At 44.1% G+C, this 20447-nt stretch overlaps 1 protein-coding gene across 10 annotated transcripts in view; it reads left to right on the top strand.

The window, feature by feature from the left end:
• The window catches only part of CELF1 (CUGBP, Elav-like family member 1), a 67579-nt gene that overhangs the window by 42488 nt on the left and 4644 nt on the right, over positions 1 to 20447 (top strand). For 6 of the 10 annotated variants that reach the window (XM_015415742.1, XM_015415723.1, XM_015415729.1 and 3 more), the window contains 5 exons: positions 1116 to 1244; positions 4002 to 4115; positions 4271 to 4456; positions 5294 to 5437; positions 17793 to 17961. In XM_015415742.1, the coding sequence (XP_015271228.1) occupies positions 1116 to 1244; positions 4002 to 4115; positions 4271 to 4456; positions 5294 to 5437; positions 17793 to 17920 (701 nt within the window). In that variant the 3' untranslated portion in view covers positions 17921 to 17961. Of the gene's footprint in view, positions 1 to 1115; positions 1245 to 4001; positions 4116 to 4270; positions 4457 to 5293; positions 5438 to 17792; positions 17962 to 18067; positions 18215 to 20447 lie in introns of those variants that run through there. The other 4 variants (XM_015415748.1, XM_015415735.1, XM_015415716.1 and 1 more) reach the window with 2 other exon arrangements.

Below are 20447 nucleotides of genomic sequence, written 5' to 3'. Positions count from 1 at the left end.
GGCATACAAGAGATTAATTAGGAGGGGCTCATTTTTTCAAAGAACATGTTGAATGAACTGGTTTGTAATTGCGGTGTCACTGTGGTGCACGACAGCAGCAAAATCTAAAAATAATTGTATTACCAGAAAACATGTACATTGTCTACCTCTCTCTTTCTCCTAGGATCCTCTTCCCTAGATAACTGGCACTGTTTCTGTAGCTGTGGCTTCCTCTTCTGCATTTGGCTGGGAAGGCAGCAGCTGCTCACACTTTAGGAAGGACATTCTTTGGAGAAGACTTATTTCACTGACCATGCATGTGCTCCTAAGTCATCCTTAGTTCAATTAGCGTTCTGAATTAGAGACAGTTGTTGGGGTTTATTAATGCCTGTGGAATTTAATTGATCTACTGCCTGTTTCCCAAAAAAGCAGGGTGTGAAGCAGGCAGAAGCTCTGCACACAATGCAAATTTGACCAGGACTCACCATTGTGTCCTGAGGAATTTTCCTGTCTCTTCTTGAACATTTTTTTGAACTGTAACCTCCGGCCTGATGAACAGTTCTAGTGAAATTGAAAGCTCCCACACTGTTGTAGGGCCAGTAGGTTGGTCCTGATGAGGTATTTTTGGATCTTAATTTGGAATTTTTTTGGATTTAAATTTGGGGCTGACACAGTTGCTAGAAACTTCCTTCTGTATTTCAGCTTCGAACTTTGAAGCACCATAACTATTAGTATAAACTGAACTTTCCCCAGACCAGTTGGGCAGGATTTGTAAATTTTTGATAGAATATAAATCTAATTTGTCATTTTCAATTTTAGTTAGTCCTAGGGATGTGGTAGTTAGAAATGTGGGTTAAAACATTTCTGTGATTGATCATTACAGAGACACAAACACCATATTTACATGGATGCTGATAATGTTGCCCTGGCTGGAAATTATTCCAGAGTTATATAGGAGGAGCTTCAGAAAATGTTTGGTCTTGCTGCAGACATTTGGGATGATAAAACTGTAATTATTTTCCACATGAAGTATTTATTGAGTGATGCTACTGAAAATATAAGGTTTTTTAGGTCACTGAGGACCTATGGATAGTGGTGTAGGAGTGGATATACTATACATTGTTCATGTCTTACAGGACTGAATGCAATGCAGTTACAGAACTTAGCTGCATTAGCGGCTGCAGCGAGTGCAGCTCAGAATACACCAAGTGGTACCACTGCACTCAATTCTTCCAACAGCCCTCTAAGTGTACTCACCAGTTCAGGTAAGAGAGCCATTTCTCAGGATAATTGTATTGAGCAAGCCAAGTACCTTCAAAAACTTGTAGGGGGCTTCTCATTTTCCCCTCCCTTACCATTTCCTTTTTCTCTTCCCTGGCATCCCCCAAAGCCCTCTTCCATTTCCCTGCTTCCTTCTCTCCTTCCCACTCACCATACAGCTTACTTTATCTGCCCCCATCTTCAGCTTTCTGTGTTTCCCTGCCTGTGAGGAAGGCTTTTCTAGGGAAAACTCTGGCCAAGTTGCATGGTGTAAGCCAAATTAAACCCAGTTGCACTGTGAGAAACCTGCAAGAATTTAAAGGGATCACTTTCCCCTGTATCTCCTCCCTGCATTCCTCTTTTCCTCCTTCTGGCTGCCCCCAATTACCATCACCTTTCCCTGCTTCCTTCTCTGCTTCCTACCCATCCTCCAACTTACCTTTATTCTGCCCCTTATCTTCAGCCATATTTATTATTTATTTACTTAATGTATACCTCACCTTTCTCCACAATGGGAGCCCAAAGCAGCTTACAGCATTCTCTTCCCCTTCATTTTATATTGTCAATAACCCTATGAAATAGATTAGGCTGTGTCAGGGTTCGATAGTCAGGTCACACAACACAGTGCTTCATAAGAAGAATTCTGTTTATTGGTATACCAGGACTATGACACGTGTACTGCTTGTGTCAGAAATGCCTGGGAACAGTATGGCACCCTGAATTATACTAGGATCAAACACCCACCCCCCTTAAAAACTGAAGCCAATAAGCAAAGATCACTAGGATCAAACACACACACACCCTTACAAACTGAAGCCAATAAGCAAAGATCGCGTGCGTGGGGGGAAAGAAAGCGGGCAAAAAGCCATTGGTTCCCATCAAAAGCCAACAGCAGCTGCAACATCCCAAGGTCAAGAAAGCAGATAATGCCCAGACAGTGAAACTCTGTGCGTAGTAGGCAGAGTAAGGTGGTTTCCCCCTCCACACATTCCAGCACCATGGCAGTGTTAACTGACTGGCTGAGAGTGTGGGACTGCCCAAGATCACCAAGTGAGCTTCCCTGGTAGAGTGGGGATTTGAACCTGGATATCCCAGATCCTAGTCTGCAACTTTAACCACTGCACTACATTGGCTTTCATGAGGTCGCTGCTGTTAAACAGTACCAAGCAGATGGGCCTGGGTGAGTCATGTGAATCACATGATAGCACCTTGTCCCATGGCTGCTGCCTGGCCCAGCCCAAAGAGTTCTCCATCAAAGGCCATTTCAGCCTTGGAAAGGGGTTCTGCCATTTACTCAAAGAAACCAAGGCCTGAAAGCTGGCAGTACTGTTGTGGTTGCCAAACAATGGCCACTCAGGGTATTCATTTCTTAAAGCTGCAGTTCCTTTTATTATTTTGGACTGCCTTCACCCATATGAACCTACTCGTACATTCCAGTCTCCTCAGAGGCCCTGCTTCAGTTGCCTCTGCCATCTGAGACTAGAGAGGTGGGGCCCCTGAAAAAGGGCTTTCTCAGTTTTGGCACCAAAACTTTGGAACTCCCTCTGCAGGGAGGTTTATCTGTTTCTCTCTATCGGTGTCTTCCACCAGTGGGTGAAGACTTCTTCGTTTTGTTTGGCATACCTCCTAATAACGGTTATTGGCCTCCTCCTTGGTTCTTTAAGTCTGTGTTTTCATTGAATTATTTTAATTGTTCATATGTGTGAATGTGTTCATGTTTGCTGCCCTGGAGACCCTTATTGGGTGGAAAGGCAGCATAAAACATTTTAAATAAATAAAGTTAAGTGGGGCCATCAGAAGGGTTTTTTGTACACGTTGAAGTGTGATGTTAGTGTTCAACAGAAGAACGTTGTCTGGTTTTTTCATAACATTTAATGTTGAGGCTTTGAGAAACTTGTGCCTCCTTTTGCACTTGATTTGCATAACTGGAGGCTATGGTTAGCATCATTTAGGCATGTTGGGGAGACAGTGTATGTTTCAGATATTTTCTGTGGCTGCTAAATTACACTTTGTCACTACAATGGGAACAGAATGCTCTTGTTTCAGACCAAATGCTTGTTATTATTATAATCATGAATGTTTCTTCAGTGAGAAAATACTGGTAGATAATCTGGGTGGTGGGAGAATACCATAGCCTGGTACAAATCCTTGTCCAACCAACTTCCTTGTGTCTTGGCATAAAGCACAAATGAGGCAGGGTGTTACCGGCCGCTCAAGAGAGGTCTCCCTGCCTTGCTTGTGGCTCTTAGAATTGGAATTGCATGTGGTGAGAGCTCTTATTGTTAGAACAAGTTTCCTTTCTATGCTGCTCCTAAATTGGTGAGGAAAAACCTTTTATTCATTTGAAGAGCTGCAACTCTCCTGAAATACAAAACTGTTGCTATTTATCCATAAAAATAGAAGCAATTATTACTTGCAGATTGGCATTCGAACAAATTACTGGTACTAATGAACTCATGAACAGTGTAAAATGAAGTGATATGTTAGTAGATTAGTAATCTGAATATTCTGTGGTCATACAAATTCCCTACATATCTCTGTCCCATCTGTTGCATTTTTATCCCAGCCATCCTTCAAGAAGCTCCAGTTGATGCATATGCTCCCCATTTTATCATCACAATAACCTTGTGAAGTAGGTTAGTTCTCAGTATAGTTGTCCAAACCATTCAGGGGGGAGATTTCCTGGGTCTTTCAGTGAAGTTGGTTAAAGTATAATTAATACTGGAAACTATTAGTGGTGTTTAACTCTGCCATTTTAATAGCAGGTTCATCCCCCAGTTCCAGTAGCAGTTCATCTGTTAACCCAATGGCTTCTCTTGGAGCACTGCAAACACTAGCAGGGGCTACTGCAGGTCTCAATGTTGGCTCTTTAGCAGGTAAGTTTAAGATGAACAGAAGAGAAAATAATGTTATTTTTAGTATGAGCCATGTTTTGGGTTTCTCCAAGATGTCTCCTCAATAATGAAGATCTAAACAAAAACTGGTTGGCAAATCAGTAATTCATTAATGCCTATTCTGTTTTCATGCATAGGAATGGCAGCCTTAAATGGTGGACTGGGCAGTAGTGGCCTTTCAAATGGCACAGGTAGCACAATGGAGGCCCTGTCTCAGGCATACTCTGGGATTCAGCAATATGCTGCTGCTGCATTGCCCACACTCTACAACCAGAGTCTTTTAACACAGCAGAGTATTGGTGCAGCAGGAAGTCAAAAGGAAGGTAGGTGGGAGGTAATGGTGGAAGGGTAAGTGGGAGGTAATGGTGGGATAAGAGGGTATTCTTTATGTGTGGTCAGTAAGCAGAGCACTTTCTTGAACACGGCTTTTCACAGAGGTATGTAAAGCATGTCACATATATTCCCCATAATCCTTACAACAGCCCTTTAAGGCCAGTAATATTATTCTTTAGGGGTGGGGTTAAGGTTACGAGCAATAGCAGCTTACCTAAGGCAACTTAGTGATTTTGTGGTTGAGTAACTACAGCTTCCTGGCTTAGATTAATTTTAATGATTTTTTCTACCAGATGTTGCTTTTATGAAGAATGTAGGCAAACCTAGGTACTGAACATTGAGGGCTAGTGATGAAAACAATATTGATTGGCTTGAGGGGATTTGAAGTGCAGGAACTCAGAAGCTGATTTTGCACCCATCCTTTCAACTTTTAAAATATATATTTGGCTTTGTCTGGATTTCGGTACCATTATTGCCTTTACCGGTACATTAAGTTTTGTTCTGTATCCCATATTCTCCAATCAGCAACAGGCACAATGAACCAATGATGATTTCACTGGAAAATCACTGAAGAGGCAGTCAAGGAAAAGCCACATTTATATTCTTATTGATCAAGGAGCACAGTTTAGTGTTGCATTAGGACAGAAAATTGTCTGGCTTTTCACTAACAGAGTTGAGTTTGAATTGAGTAAATCTTAGTGGTCTGTAGAATCAAGCCCAGAGCTGTAGTGCTGTTTTAAGATGCACAAATGGGCAGTGTTTGAATTGGTGAGGGCCAAGGGAATTATGCTTTTGTTGAACTTTGTTTCTAAATGAATGTGTTAAAGGTCCAGAGGGAGCCAATCTTTTCATCTACCACCTCCCCCAGGAGTTTGGGGACCAAGACCTGCTGCAGATGTTCATGCCTTTTGGGAATGTTGTCTCTGCCAAGGTTTTCATTGACAAGCAGACCAATCTGAGCAAGTGCTTTGGTATGTTGGATCAAATTGTTTTTTTGCAGAAGCTAGTTAGGGGAGGAGGGTTGTTCCAGGGAATAGCTTGAATATGAGACCCTTGAATAGTGAAAGTACAATCATTTAATACCATCAGATGTGCAGAAATATTTTTAGCTCCTTTCTCCTGGAAGTAGTTAGATTAATCTAGAAATGACTTGCCCTTGAGAATGAAAACGTAATAATAGAAATAATATTTATGTATAGGGAGTGAGCTCCCATCTCTAGTTCCAGCTCCTGCCAACCTAGCAGTTTGAAAGCAAGAAATTGCAAGTAGATAAATAGGTATCACTTCAGTGGGAAGGTAACAGCGTTCCGTGCGCCTTGGTATTTAGTCATGCCGGCCACATGACCATGGAAATGTCTTCGGACAGCGCTGGCTCTTCGGCTTGGAAACGGAGATGAGCACCACAACCCTAGAGTCGGATTCGACTGGCTTTCGAGCAAGGGAACCTTTACCTTTTTATAGATGTCTTAGGAGATACAAGTTCATTGTGGTACTTGCGCAGTCCCACATGGGTACTAAACATTTGCAGCCCTGCTGCAGAGAGCATTTTTTAATCTCAAAACACCTAGAGATGCTCCATCTTGCTCCCCCACTCAGTTTCCTGCCTTTTCTAGCATGGTATAGACAGGCGGAGTGCCTTTCCCTCAGTTGTCTGTTTGCCACCACTGAGGGAGTTTCATTTACAGAACCTCCGTACCTTTTTTCACCAGCAATCGTTGCTGATATTATCAGCATCAACCTAGCAAGAGCCTGTAGCCTACAGAATGGCACAAAGAGTGCTCTTAAAAGAACTATGAGTCCTCTGGGTCAAAAATCCCCCACCCAAATGACCACAGACAATGCCTAATATGCCTTGGTGAGGAGCGTGACATATCACACTGCTCCACCTGCTGCCAGTTAATCCCAAAGGCAAGGCATGACAGGGCTTCCTGCCTGAAAGCAGGACTTAGGGATAAAGCATTGCCCAGCACCACTCAAGACGAAGATCTGAAGACTATGCCATCTTCCATTGCCAATAAAAGATTCCGAGCATCCTCGGTTCCAAGACGGAAACCGACCACTCCAGACCCAAATAAGCCCATAGGGAAATCCAGGGGCTGGGTCCCTATGTTGCCAGAGCAAAGCTCCTCAGAACCACCATTGAAGAAGGTTTGGCATAAGCACAAGCTTGTGGAGTAGCCTCCTAAGTCAAAACAGTCATCTAGTCCTTCCTGTCCTCATCGTAAGGATGCAGTCCCTCACAAAATCTCCTAACGGGTCAAAGAGTTACTCCCCATTCTGAGAATGCCTTCTCCATCAGGCAGTCACCCTGTTCCATCTCAGAGAATGGAGCCCAGGGTTCCCATCCCATGTCATCAGCGCCCCCTCATCTCACCCTTCAGAACCACCTCCCCAGTTAGCTTCAGCAGATTTGTATTTTAAGTCATGAATGCTGTGCCAAGACCTCCAGTGAGACTATTATGACCAGGGCTGGGATCCCTCAGAGGAAGCAGACCCATACTGCATAGATGACCCAGATCTCCCATAGGAACCCTGCAAAGAGATGAACACTGGTTATGAAGATTGGGACCCAGCTTATACCTTCAGACTTTCTCCTGAGGATGTTATGCCAGAACCATTCAATTCTCCCCCATCAAAGATTTTTGCATTTACAATGAACAACTCATCTGAATGGCAAGATCATCTGACATCAACTTGTCAAGCACCCCACCCCACCCCCGGCAACTAATCCAGCATTTAGAGTAATGCCTCACATGAATAGAAGTCCAGTCACGACCCCAGTCATAGAAGATCTACTCGAGCTCACTACTGGCAATTGGCTACATTTGGCATTGGTGTCACCTTCCACTAAATGTATTGAAAATCAGAAACCAAGCAGGAAGGATGCCCTTTCCTCTTTCAACACCTCACAGCCAAGTCCCTGGTAGACTACACCCAATTAATTGATTGATTGATTATTGTATGACATTGTGTGTAGAATAGTAGATTAGAGTCCGCTGCTCTTAACCTCTGCATCAAACTGGCTCTCACCCAAGTGAAAAGCAAAGTCGCTCAACACTTAGCCCCTGTTGATAGTGCCATAAACAGGATGGCATAGGCATAAAAATCTATGTCTCCTCTGCTCTTGACTTCAAAATTGCTACTAGCCCTTCCTTTGGGATGGCATTGCCCCCTATTTAGAGATGGTGCCTGAGGATGAACACAAGCTGACAAAGCTCTTAGCCTTGGCAGCATCAAAGCTTTCCTAACACCAAATTTCTGCAGCCGAACACTCAGTAGACTCTTCAGCACACAGCCTCACCACAGCCATAGCATTACATCATCACTCCTGGCTCAGATCCACTGTGTTCCCTCAAGAAACCTGCAGCAGAATTGAAGACCTACCCTTTGAAGGTCCTGTTAAGAGCCAATACTGATGAACTGCTTAATAAGATACGGAAATACAAGCTTGCTTTTAAGACACGGGGGGTAATCCCCTCTACCCTATCTACTCCAAAACCTAGGGCTTTATTTAGCCCATACTACTCAGCCCCCCAAAGAAACTACTACCTAATGCCTCATCCCTCATACTCCAACAAACCTGCTTACATGCCTGCCAGTCAACCCCAGGTCCAGCAGAGGAGACAATTCCCTACGCCAAGGGGAAAAGTTAGATCCCATCACTTAAACCCCAATCTGCCAAACAGGGCCTTTGACAATTACAGCCCACACCCGCCACCTTCACCAACAGAGGAACTGAGTCCTCATCAAATCACCTGGCAGGATATCTCCCAAGACCAATGATGTACTCAGCATCATGTCAGCAGGTACACCATCAAATTCACCTCTCTTCCAATCTGTGCACCCCCATTGTCCCACTCTCCCATCTCTTCTCCAGAACTCATTGCAGAAGTCAGCACCCACCGCAACAAGAAAGCAGTCAGCAAAGTGTTTGCAAAAGACCAGCGCTCAGGGTTTTACTCCAGGTACTTTCTGGTCAAGAAAAAAGGAGGAATGAAATCCTATTCCTGAGAGACCTAAACAAGTTCGTGTCAGTAAAAAAAGTTCAGAATGATATCAATTACCAATGTCCTTCCTCTGTTACACTAGGGTGTGTGGTTTGGACTTACTAGATGCATAATTCCACATCAGGACAAGGCCCGATCACTGCAGGTACCTCCACTTCCAATGTGGTTCCCATCATTTCCACTACATGGTTCTTCCCGTAGGGAACAGGTACCTCCACTTCCAATGTGGTTCCCACCATTCCCACTACATGGTTCTTCCCATAGGGCTAGCTACGGTGCCCTGTGTGCTTACCAATGTGGTAGCAGTAGTAGTAGCTTTCCTGAGGAAACAGGGATGCAAGATATACCTGTCAAGACAACTGGCTAACTATAGTCAATTCCAAGTTAAAACTCCTATAAGACTTGCACCTTACATTGCAAGATAATACACAGCTATATATATCCTTATCCAAAATTCCTAATGATGCAGCATCACTGCCTGTACTGGCCCAGTCCTACCAGGAAGCATGTGCCACAGCAAGGATGGCAGAGAGAGAGAGTAATCAGAGTCCAGTCCAAAGTCAGAGGTTCCAAAGAGCAGGTTTACCAAAGTCCAGACTAAGGTCAAGGAGTTCCAGGTAGCAAGTCCAGTCCAGGATCAGGGTCTCCAGAAAATCCAGTTGTCAGGTCCTGTTCAAGGTTGCAGAGATCTGGTAACAGCAAGGTTGGTGGCTCAGTAGCAAAGTGTACTTGTTGCATCCACAAACTGCTGTTTCTTCTGGCTGCCAAGTCTTAACAAGTGACACCCCCAGCCAATTCCTTGGCAGTCATCCTGAAACTACTCATTCATCTCATCAGTTGATAGCTGACGATGGGCCATGAATCTCGCACTCCTCCTACCTTCCTGCAGCTCAGCTCACCTCTAACAGTGGCACTTCAGTGGTGTGGGTGAGCTAGGTGGGCTGGGAGTGGCTTCTGAAGGCTTGTATACTGCTTCAGAGCTACAAGGCATTGGCTTGGTTTCAGCTGTAGGCTGTGACTTCTGCTCAGCCGGTAACCTGACCTCTTGTTGCTCTGCTCAGGGCCAGCTGCAGGTAGCTCTTTGTCTGCAGAATCTGTGCTGGCACTGAGCACAGACTGACTTACAACACTACCTGGCTTTCATGGTTAAATGGCTAAGAGTGAACAAATAGAAATTAAACTCTGGAAAGACAGAAATAGTGCTGGTTGGGAATGCGGAGGTCTTGAAAGACATTATGCTTTCAGTGGGGTTTTGCTGACCTTTGCCAACTCAAGAGCCTTGGGGTTATACTGGACCCAGCATTATTGCTGGAGAAACAGGTTAATGCAGTTGCAAGAAAGGCTTTCTTCCAACTCACCCTAGCTTTAAAATGGCACTTATCTTAAGGAGGCTGATCTGGTCACATGGATCCATACCATGATGACATCAAAACTAGACTACTGTACACTGGTATCCCCTCAAAATCAGTTCAGAAACTCCAGTTGGTACAAAATTCTGCAGCTGGGCTATTATCACAAGCTCAATGGAACATGCCTATTACCCCCATTCTACACTGTTACCGGGCACAATACCGGGCACAGTTTAAAGTATTGACTATCACATACAAAGCCCTTCATGGCCTTGGACCTTCATACCTGCAAGACTGTCTCTCCCTCATGCTCTGCCATGACAGCTTTGCGCATCCAAGCAGAGCCTTCTTTAGATTCCATCCAACAAATGGACAAAATCAGCAACTGCTTGTACACATGCCTTCTCTGTTGTGGCCCCCACCTTGTGGAACGACCTGCCCAAGGTGTTCAAGAAGGATCCCCCTCTCCTGGCTTCCCGCAAACTATGAATAGGGTAGCACTGGACGAAATACTTCACAAAGTTACTTGGTTAAATTATTAGGGTTTGTGGTCTATATGTGTATAGTTTGCTGTAAGTTTGATCCTATTGTATAAATTTGCATTATTTAATGTGTCACGTTAACAGTTACATTTTGCTTCAGTTCTGTTTTTTTAGACTTCTGGTTGACTTTACAGCCCAAATCGTATTTCATTGTTTATTGATTGTCCCATCTTGTTGATTGTATTGACACTCTCTGTATAATCCACCTTGACTCCCAGTGAGAAAAGTAGACCATAAAAAATATAAATAAATAAGTCTCCAGGCACTAAATTTACAAAGTGCAATGAAATCCAATCTGAAATAGATGCAAAGGGTACACTTCTTAGATTCCATCCTAGCTGGTGCCTTTCTGCCACTAGAAAGAATCCTGGAAATCAAACTGAATGTCTTCCAATGCCAAATCCTCACTTTCAACCTGCCATCTTAACCCAAAGATTACTGGGATTAATGGCCTCCACCATATCAGTAGTACTACATGTAAAGCTACATATGCGCCCACTGCAGTTGTGGTTCATCAGAAATTTCAGCCCCCTTCGTCACCACCAATCCAAAAAGCTGAACATCCCAAGGCACATGGTATGGACCCTACATGGTGGATCCTAACCGGCAGTCTCCTCTCAGGAGTCCCATCCCATCCCATCCTCCCATACCACAAACCATCCTAACGACAGATTCCTCCCTTTCAGTCTGGGGGCACACATAGGGGACGTATCAGTCAGTGGGACATCATCTTTTTAAGAGGTGCACCTACACATCAGTGTGGTGGAACTCAAAGCAGTGTACAACCACCTACTGTCCTTACATGCACATGTCTCTGGCAAAAGCATCCAAATAGCTGCAGACAATCTAACAACCATGTACTACATAAACAGACAGAGCAGCATGTCCTCCCGTTTGTTATGCCATGTATCCACTCTAATTTGGGAATGGGCAATTTCCAGCAAATTGTCCATTCATATAGCAGGGGTCAACAACTGACTAGTGGACTTCCTCAGTCACACCACACTAGAGCTGTGTGAATGGAAGCTCAACTGGGTTTTTATAGCCCCAGTTTTCTGCTCCAGGGGAACTCCCACCATAGACTTATTTGCCACTCAGAACAGGAAATGCAAATCCTTATGCTCCCTAGGCACGCGAGAATCACATGCCCCAGGATATGTTCCAAATCCAGTGGACAGGGAGTCTGCTATACATGCACCTCCTGTTAACTGATTCCCAGGGTCCCCTACAAAATGAGAGAACATGCATTTGCTATCCTGATAGCTCCTTTTTTGGCCCAGACAATCACGTTTTCCAACACTGCTGTCAGTGTACCACAGTTGTTACTTTCCATTCCCATAGGAGCACAGTGTCCTAATAAAGGGCCTCTTCCTTCATCCAAACACTGGCAGCCTGCATTTAACAGCATGGTTCATTCAGTAACCAACAGGACAATTTTCTGAACTTGCCATGGAAGTCCTACTCAGTGCCAGAAAAACTTCTACCTGGTTCTCCTTTTCAGCCAAATGGAAATAGTTCAGCATATATGTCACAGAGCAGGGTTTGGACCCAGACCACTGCCCAGTATAGAAGGTTCTTGAACCCCTGCTAAACCTAGTCAGAGGAGGCCTTGCATCCACCTCCATACAAGTTCACATAGCGGCTGTAGCATGTTTCCATGTTCAGGTTGATGGAAAGTCCCTATTAGCCCTAAGGGAATCAGAATGTTTCCTCAGAGGTTTAACTGTACCAGATTCCTCCGGTTCTCTGATTGAGCCTCTCGCTGGTGCTCACTCAGCTTATAGGCAAACCATTTGAACTAATGGCCACTTGTCACATTCTTCTACTCACTATGATAACTATCTAGGAGCAATAACATCAGCCAGACACGTCAGTGTGTGTGAATGGAAGCTCAACTGGGTTTTTATAGCCCCAGTTTTCTGCTCCAGGGGAACTCCCACCATAGACTTATTTGCCACTCAGAACAGGAAATGCAAATCCTTATGCTCCCTAGGCACGCGAGAATCACATGCCCCAGGATATGTTCCAAATCCAGTGGACAGGGAGTCTGCTATACATGCACCTCCTGTTAACTGATTCCCAGGGTCCCCTACAAAATGAGAGAACATGCATTTGCTATCCTGATAGCTCCTTTTTTGGCCCAGACAATCACGTTTTCCAACACTGCTGTCAGTGTACCACAGTTGTTACTTTCCATTCCCATAGGAGCACAGTGTCCTAATAAAGGGCCTCTTCCTTCATCCAAACACTGGCAGCCTGCATTTAACAGCATGGTTCATTCAGTAACCAACAGGACAATTTTCTGAACTTGCCATGGAAGTCCTACTCAGTGCCAGAAAAACTTCTACCTGGTTCTCCTTTTCAGCCAAATGGAAATAGTTCAGCATATATGTCACAGAGCAGGGTTTGGACCCAGACCACTGCCCAGTATAGAAGGTTCTTGAACCCCTGCTAAACCTAGTCAGAGGAGGCCTTGCATCCACCTCCATACAAGTTCACATAGCGGCTGTAGCATGTTTCCATGTTCAGGTTGATGGAAAGTCCCTATTAGCCCTAAGGGAATCAGAATGTTTCCTCAGAGGTTTAACTGTACCAGATTCCTCCAGTTCTCTGATTGAGCCTCTCGCTGGTGCTCACTCAACTTGTAGGCAAACCATTTTAACTAATGGCCACTTGTCACATTCTTCTACTCACTATGATAACTATCTAGGAGCAATAGCATCAGCCAGACACGTCAGTGAGCTGCAGGTGTTAAGACACAACCATCCCTTTCTGAAAATATTTTACACCAGGGTAGTTCTCTGCATGTCTTTGTAGTTCCTAACTAAGGTAACATCCACATTCTATTTAAACTATGTTATCACCCTGCCAGTGTTATATTTTCAGCCATAGGATGAACGAGAGCAAGTCCTGCATTCCTTAGATGTTAGAAGGGCCCTCCTCCACTATTTAAGTAGAACAGAATCCTTTTGAAAAGATGATAACTTCAGAAGGCCCCAACAAGGGCAAGAAATTGTCAGCTCACTCCATCTCAAGAGAGATAGCCACATGCATTAGACTATGTTATAAAGTGGCACAAGTTAACTGCCTGCTGCAGAGCCACGCCCATTCTACCCAGGTGCAGTCTGCATCGGCAGCTTCTCACTGTGGACTCTGTTGACTCCATCTGGAAAGCTGCAATGTGGTCCTCTACCTGCACCTTCACAAGATGCTATATAATGGATGTGCGTGCTAGGAGAGACCTGGCAGTGGGAAGACCCCATTCTGGGAGGGGGGGGAAATAAAAATCTAATATAAATAAATAAATACAATAAATAAGAGCAACCCTGCAATCTCTGTTCAACTGAGAGCTCACACCCACCTTCCTAGACTGGTAAATTACTAATAATCTCCCATGTGGGACTACATGATACCAACTGCAACTGTTGTTCCTCAAGTGGTCACCTGCATTGTTCCCTCTAATCTGAGTTAGTGTGAGCTAGCTCACCATTTTTTCGCTTCTGGCTCACACATTGTTTGTCTTAGCTCAGGAAAGATGGCTCCAGAGCAAACTAATTTATGCAGAGGGAGCATTGCAGTCAAACAAGCCCCCTGCCCCACAGTGAGCTCTTAACTATCTGGTAACCTCTACCTCATTCCGGTGGTGGCAGAGAGGAACTGAGGGAAGGATGCTCCGCCCTCTTTGTATCACACTGGGAAAGTCAGGAAGCAGTGTGGGGGAAGGGGACAGAGTGCTTCTAGGTGTTTTGAGCTTCAAAAATGCTCTCCATAACAGGCCTGTGTGTGTGCAGTACCCATATGTGACTGCAGTGGTGAACACTCAGTTAACAACAGCTACAGGTAGTGTCATAGATGCAACGAACATGAAATTGAGCAAACTTCAGAGGACGGCGGAAGACAGGAAGGCCTGGCGTGATCTGGTCCATGGGGTCGCAAAGAGTCGGACTCGACTGTGCGACTGAACAACAACACCAGGTAGTGCAATCCTGTTTAGCTGTCACAGGAGTAAAGAACATCTGTTCCTATATGTCTTAGACATTTTGAGCCCCTTCTGCAAATTGAAGGGATCTGCATCTGTAGAACAGGACTTCCTTGCCTTCCCCTTCCTGCTGCAGCCCCAAACGTGCCCCCTTAGTCTGTTGCTTGGAGAGGGCTGCAGCAGGCGATCTGTTCCTATATGTCTTAGACATTTTGAACCCCTTCTGCAAATTGAAAGGATCTGCATCTGTAGAACAGGACTCTTCCTTGTCTTCCCCTTCCTGCTGCAGCCCCAAACATGCCCCCTTAGTCTGTTGCTTGGAGAGGACTGCAGCAGGCTGGGGAAACAGTCAAATGTTGCCTTCCTTATTCACAAAAATCCCTCCTCCACTGGATCCAAGTCACTGGAATAACATAGAAAATGTAGTTACATTTAAAATAATTGGAAATACCTGGCCACCAGACTTGGAAGGCAAGGTCTATTTATTTATTTATTATATTCTGCTTTTATACCTCCCATTCCCCAACAGAACTCAGGGCAGTGCCCAACAAAACCAAAACCATATCACACAGTTTAAAATGGATAAAAGTCACAATGAAACTCCTTAATTCCATAGTAGCAGTACAGTTTAAAACACAGGTGACAGTCAAAGTTCCAATTGTGCTACCACCTTGCAGGGGTGAGGGGGGAGAGTACCAGACAGACGGACACTGTTGCGGTCCTCAACCAAATGCCTGGCAGAACATCTCTACCTTGCGAGCCCTGTGGAACTGTAGTATGTCCCGCAGGGCACAGATGTTACTCGACAGAGAGCTCCACCAGGCTGGGGCCCTAGAGAGGGGCAGCCAGATTTCTCTTGGGCCAGGGACCACAAGCAAGTTCTTATCCTCTGAGCATTTTGCTCTCTGAGGGATATACCGGGAGAGGCGTGCCCAAAGAAATGCAGGTCCCAGACCATTGAGGGCCTTAAAGGTAAGCACCAAAACCTTGAACCTGATCCAGTGCTCAACTGGTAATCTGTGCAGCTCACGCAGCACAGGTCAAATATGTGCTGATCGCAGGCTCCCAGTAAGGACCCATGCCGCTGTGGACCAGTTGAAATTTCAAGGTCAGTCTCAAGGGTAGGCCCATGTAGAGCGAGTTACAGTAGTCCAATGTAGAGGTGACTGTTGCATGGATTACTGTGGCAAGGTCAGGGTGGGACAGGTAGGGGGCCAGTTGCCTGACCTGGCATAGCTGGAAAAATGCCTGTATAGCAGCATTTGTGATCTGGGTCTCCACTGATAAGAAGGCATCCAGAATCACACCCAAGCTCTTGACAGGTGGTGCCCGTGTTAAGGGCACACTGTCAAGAGCCAGGAGTTGGCACCCCAACCCTAAGTCCCCCCTGCCCAGCCACAGAACCTCCATCTTTGCTGGATTCGGTCTCAGCCTACTGTGTTTCAACTATTCCATCACGGCCTCCAATCCCTCGATCAAAGCAGTTAGGGCAGCATCTGGCCACCCATAAGCAGATATAGCTGGGTGTCATCAGCATACTGGTGACACCCCAGCCTGAAACTCTGCGCCAGCTGGACAAAGAGATGCATGTAAACGTTAAACAACATTCAGGGAAAGGATTGCCCCCTGAGGGACCCCACACACCAAGGGGAGCTGAGGCAACATCCTCTCCCCTAGCTCCACCCTCTGTCCCCGACCTTGGAGAAATGAGGTAAACCACTTCAGGGCTACCCCATGAACTCCTATGTTGGCATGGTGGTGGGTCAACCCCCTTTAATTTAAAGGGCCATTATTTCCTATGGGGGGCCAGCCCACTCTCCTGCCCAGAAAAAGTACAGAACCAGCCTGACTTTCTAGTGAGACCGAGTGAGCTTAACTCACAAATCCAATCTCTGTGTGATACCAGGGCTTCATTCCATCCTTCAGGCTTCTTAAGCCCTCTTCTAGCCCCATTGGTGGCACGAGGGCTGAGTTCAACCGGTGGTGGTGGTGGGCTGCAGCTGCTGCCGGGCTTTGCTGTGCCGTGGGATCCCAAGCCAACAACAACAGGACTGGAAAGGGGCTTAAAGGACTTGAAGATGGAAGACAGCCCCGAGGCTGCTAACAGGTGCAACACTGTCCCAGGCTGCCAAAAGTGAAGGTGTGTGGGGAGGGCTTACATCCCGGCCTTCCCTCTGAAAATAATGGCCCAGGACCCTTCCTTTCTCTTCTTCCCTCCTTCCATTTTAATTCCATGTGGGGATGTCTGGTTGGCCATGTTTATCCTTATCTTTAAATATCAGAAGTATTGTTCTAGTATTTCCGGAACAACGTTCCATTACAACGGCAATACCCTTGATATTTAACAATAATCATTCCCTTCTTGACTTCCCAACACAGAATTAAAATGATAGTGATTTTTTTCCTAGTGCACACTCCTAGTGATCTGCTGGGTGTTTGATAACACCTAAGGTTTTTTCCTATTTGCTAATTTCATATTTTGCAAAAATTGTGCATGTATGTTTTGGGGCTGCTTCCTTTTGGATGATAGCTCCTCAAAACAAGTTTTCAGAGGTGCAAGGGACTGCTGCCTAAAGGGAAAGTGAGTATATGTGCGTCTCACACACTGACACGAGAACACAAATGCCTCTGAGTAATTCAGGGTTCCTGATTCAATTGACTTTTCAGTGTTACTTATTCTATATTCTTCCTTTGATTTCATTCTTAATCCAGTTATATGGACACAACTCCTGTTAAAATCTTTCAGGTCTAATGGGTATAGGATTATTTCCATATGTATTTGTGCTGATAAGGTATTAATAATTGAATAAATAAATACATTTATTAGGAAGGCATTTGGTAAGCACCCAAGGGATTTTTCTACTCACTCTTGCACCATAATCCAGTTGGCTACAGCAATCATTACAGTATTGCTGCAACATGGTTTCTTTTTTCTTTAATTCTATTGAATGTAAATCTGTTCCTAATGAACATTCATAATTCCTCAGTATTATGAAATAATTTTGCCTGTAGCATTTGTTGTAAGGAATTTGGTCACTTTCTTACTTCCCCCAACATTATAGATTTACAAGCAGACCGCCTACCCACTGAGGAGTGAGTGATCTCCCTTTTTGTTTATTTGCAATGGGGGCCAAACTTTTCATCTGAGCTCCATTTTCCTCAGACTTTATGCTGTTATTGCTGGAAAATAGGACCAGGCCCCTATATTTACTTTTGGACTTCATTATCTTAGCAATGTGAGATGTCCTTTTCCGTTATAGGCTGTAGCTCAGAACAGCATTCTGTCTTGTTCTCTTTGAGCCATCTTGTAGGGAAACTGTAGTCTCACTTGTGACTTTTTAAAATTGCTTATCATTTTACATACTTGAACTTCGTAGGCAGACTATCAGTTTGCAAACTTCATAGCTTATTCTGGCATTTTTTTTCACATTTTCTCTTCCTTTTCTCAGGTTTTGTAAGTTACGACAATCCAGTCTCTGCACAGGCTGCCATCCAGTCAATGAATGGATTTCAGATTGGCATGAAACGACTGAAAGTACAGCTCAAGCGCTCTAAGAATGACAGCAAGCCATACTGAGCGCCCCTCCCCTCTGGAACTGGAGTGAGAAGGATCTTCTGGTAAGTTGGGGAGGAGTGCGCTTGGTGATTCAGAAACTCTTTAAGGCTGTATTTTTACAGTCATGAAAACTGATACATGTCATTCTATCTGACACATCTCCTGAAGACTCAGCTGCAGCCTCTACTGGGAATTCTTCGGATGGAGGACAAGTTTGTGCTTTTGTTTCCAGTGTTTTACTTTGGAGTTAGGTGCCATATTGGTGATCTTTTTAAGTTTGCTGTGTTGTAACCAGTGTGTGTTGAGAAGGACCAAAGCCAGCCACTGGGGCGGGGGGGGGGGGAGAGAAGGGAAAGTAGCAGACACTTTCTGAACTGACACTGCATGACTCTGACACAAAGAGAAGGGGACAGATTTATTGCTGATCCCCAAGTGACATTGATGAAGTGGGTTGGGGAGGGATCTGAATCCACAATACTTGGTGGCTAGGCAACAGACCATCTCCCCACCCCACCCACTAGAGTCTTTGCCAGACTCTCATTTTCCCAGATGCCTTATGTGAGGAGTTTATACTGAATCAGTCTCTGGAGAGAGAAAAGTAGTTGATCAAAAATATTTGTGTGTTAAAGGAAAACTGCAGTAATTCTAATATTACGGTGCATTTGTATAGTACAGTGAGTATGGTGGTAGCTTACTGAATGAGCCAATCCTTTTTTGCATTTAAAAAAAAATTACTAAAGAGAGAATAACAAACAACAAAGAAATAACAAAACAAAGAAAGAAGAACTACATAAAATATGAAATGATGCTTTGATCAAATGTTTACAGCCCAGATAGAATCAATATTCAGAAGCACAATTTAAAAACCCCTTAGAACTAAACTAGCAGATGTCTTTTAAAAAGTCTTGTTGCTCTTTTTTGGCATTCTTCTTTTTTGAAACTGAGAGCTGAGATGTTCAAATCTTGTTGTCCCAGAAGTCAACGCTTAATTTCTTTTAATATCACAATTACTGATCTGCAGTTTTCCTTTGAGTACAGGTGCTAGTATACAGCAGAAAGGGCTACACATGAATTGCTGACATCGCACAGAATCTTGATAACCTTCCTTTTCATAGTGTTTGTAGCCCAGTGCCTAAACAAATCAGTCAAAATTCTTTCCCCTCTAATATCTACTATTTCACACACCTGTGGATTTGCCAAAGTGTTAAAGTGGGTTTTTTTTGTTTTGTACACACTGATGACATGGGACTAAAGGGAACTTTGACATTCTGGCCTGAGCCATGGTGAGAAGTCACTGTAGCACTTATCCCTAGAGCCACAAAAACTACCACTTTCAGTGGGAAGGTTTACAGTGTTGTGTATAGATTTAGTTTGCTTCTTCTTCCTCAGTTATTCTCTTCTACGTGTTCCCATTTGGTGAGCATGCTTTATCACAGTGCACCAGCCAGTCCTCCAGTTCTTGGGTTTGGGAATTAGATGTTGAGAAGACTTGCCAGTGAGGAGAAGACAGCAAGATTTTAAAAAAATGGCTTCCTGTCCGCTCACAAAAGGAGGAGCCTAAAAGCCCATCAAGCCTGAACCCCCTGGTTAAAATGTGTCAGGCATTTGTGTGGCTCACTACTAGGATTGGGCATAACCAGGGACTGGGTCCCCTGGTGTGTTACACCTCATAAGTATAAGGCCATGCATCTCAGGTTCAAGTGATCGTTTCTAGTGAATTTGGAAATATTGTTAGTAAATACTGTTCTGTATCCTTGTTGGACTGATTAGTAAAAATTCAACTGTCAGTATTTATAAAATGTGCATAGTGGTGGCAAAGGCTGAATGGTCAGATTGCCAAATTTCTCACCCTATGCTGGCATGTGGTACCCTTCTGTGTTGATTATTTGGGTCTGGTCAGAAGTATATGCATACCCTTAGGTGAATTGTATACATTTGAATTTTGTGCACTAGGAAAAGCGTGTCCTGATATTCTGAGAAAAAAATCTTGTTGGAGTGTTGAGACTTCCAGAGTTGTCATGGGATTTTTTTTTATAAATAATATACTTTTCAGGAAAAGAAAAAAAAAAAAGGTCATGGTTGGGAGCAGCTGCTCTAGTTTCAACCTGATATAACCAAGAATGTTGTTTCTATTTTTATAGAAGTTTTATACTGCTCCAGGGTGGAGAATATTTATTATCTAAATTATTTCACTGGAAAGGCCAGGATTTGCATAATCCTGAATATGATTGTTTTACACATACTTACTACAATGTGCGTAAATAAAACTACTGATCTATCAGTGGCCTGTTTGCAGCTGGACAAACTGCTAAATAGGAAAAGAATTAATGCTGTGAACCAGTGAAGGAGGAAAACTGTGCTCAAGTTTCTCTACAGTCACTCCTCCCAGCATCTTCTCTGTCCCCTGCCCCTTCTGAATCCTTGTCTTTTTTTTTTTCTTTTGGCCATCCATGATAGCTTTTCCATACACAAGTCTGCTCAGTAATCCTTTTATATAGTATCCATCCATAATTTTCATGTGCTGTTTATATGTGTTCATCATGGCTAT

The sequence above is a fragment of the Gekko japonicus genome, unplaced genomic scaffold (assembly GCF_001447785.1).
Source record: "Gekko japonicus isolate JY-2015 unplaced genomic scaffold, Gekko_japonicus_V1.1 scaffold2116, whole genome shotgun sequence".
In the NCBI taxonomy this organism is placed as follows: Eukaryota; Metazoa; Chordata; class Lepidosauria; order Squamata; family Gekkonidae; genus Gekko; species Gekko japonicus.
Note: the sequence above shows the minus strand (reverse complement) of the source record. Positions and strands in the feature narration are given on the sequence as shown.